Source organism: Rhagoletis zephyria, unplaced genomic scaffold (assembly GCF_001687245.7).
Source record: "Rhagoletis zephyria isolate East Lansing unplaced genomic scaffold, Rhagoletis_zephyria_1.1 Rzeph_scaffold_80799, whole genome shotgun sequence".
In the NCBI taxonomy this organism is placed as follows: Eukaryota; Metazoa; Arthropoda; class Insecta; order Diptera; family Tephritidae; genus Rhagoletis; species Rhagoletis zephyria.
The window spans coordinates 1-1,102 of NW_016237847.1; the positions used below are offsets into that span (position 1 = coordinate 1).

Genomic DNA, 1,102 nt, shown 5'->3' on the forward strand with positions numbered 1-1,102 from the left:
CCACAGATACCTTAATCACTTTGACAATGTTCTCACCACCATTGGAGTACGGTGTGATACCATAGCCACCGCCATAGCCGCCACCATAACCACCGTAACCGCCACCATAACTGCCACCGTAACCACCACCATATCCAGGTCCATAGCTAGGACCGTAACTGGCGCCACTACTGCCACCTCCTGCAAGCAACGCCAATTTCCCGAAAGTCGCCTGGCTGGGGGCCAGAAATGCGAAAAGGACAAAAGCACAGATAAGTGTATTCATTTCGTAATCCCTTGATTTATATGTAAGGGACAGTTTAGTTCCTTCTTTTCCAGCGATTCCAATTATGCCTGCTAATCCANCGAGACAGTTTAGCTCCTTTCTTTTCCAGCGATTCTAGGGATGCCTGCTAATCCACAAAAGCTTACAACTCAACTGATACTGATCGATGACCGCCAATGGCCATTTATACAAATATTCACACTATCCAACTGATTTTTGGGTCTGGGTCAGAAACAATGCATGTATTGTTCTATCCAAATTTGACCGTGTACTAAAACAACGAGCACTAACAGTTTAATCGTTTGCGGCCCATGAGCCTAAATATTAGCAGGCAAACATAAGTTTTACGGTAAGTGACAAGTAAAAAAATTAAGAATTGTCAATCGCCACCTGCCTTCTTTTTCGCCAGAAAATCGTTAATGAAATGTAAAAAGGCCGTAGTTTACATCTTTTATAAATCGTTTTTTTTTTTTGGCATCATTAATTTGCTTTTTCTAAAGCGCATCTTCACTGAAAATTTTGGAACAGGAAATTAGAAACCATCGATCTTATGGAACTTTACAAAAGACCCTACACAGAGTTTATCCTTTACGTTTAGGTTTTTTGCTTCCCATTTAAAAAAAAAATACAAATTTCAGTTAAGGCCTTTTTAGATTTGAACAACAATGTACATACTACATATGTACATAAGTAAATATGTACATACTTAGATACATTTTTAGTAATTTTGGTGGATACAACAGTATAACTAGCTTCTTCTTGATGTCATAACGACTGCAGTCTATTAGGTTTCGGTTGAGCAACAACTTTCAAAGGAATTAACACTTTCGCTCACTG

At 39.1% G+C, this 1,102-nt stretch overlaps 1 protein-coding gene across 1 annotated transcript; it reads right to left on the reverse strand.

Annotated features, from left to right (window-relative positions):
- Positions 1-6: 6 nt before the first annotated feature.
- On the reverse strand, positions 7-265 carry LOC108357603 (shematrin-like protein 2; the record flags this gene model as incomplete). The annotated part of the gene is made up of 1 exon (XM_017608676.1): positions 7-265. A coding segment is annotated over exon 1 (259 nt), but the record flags the coding sequence as incomplete, so codon positions are not given.
- Between the last annotated feature and the right edge of the window lie 837 nt (positions 266-1,102).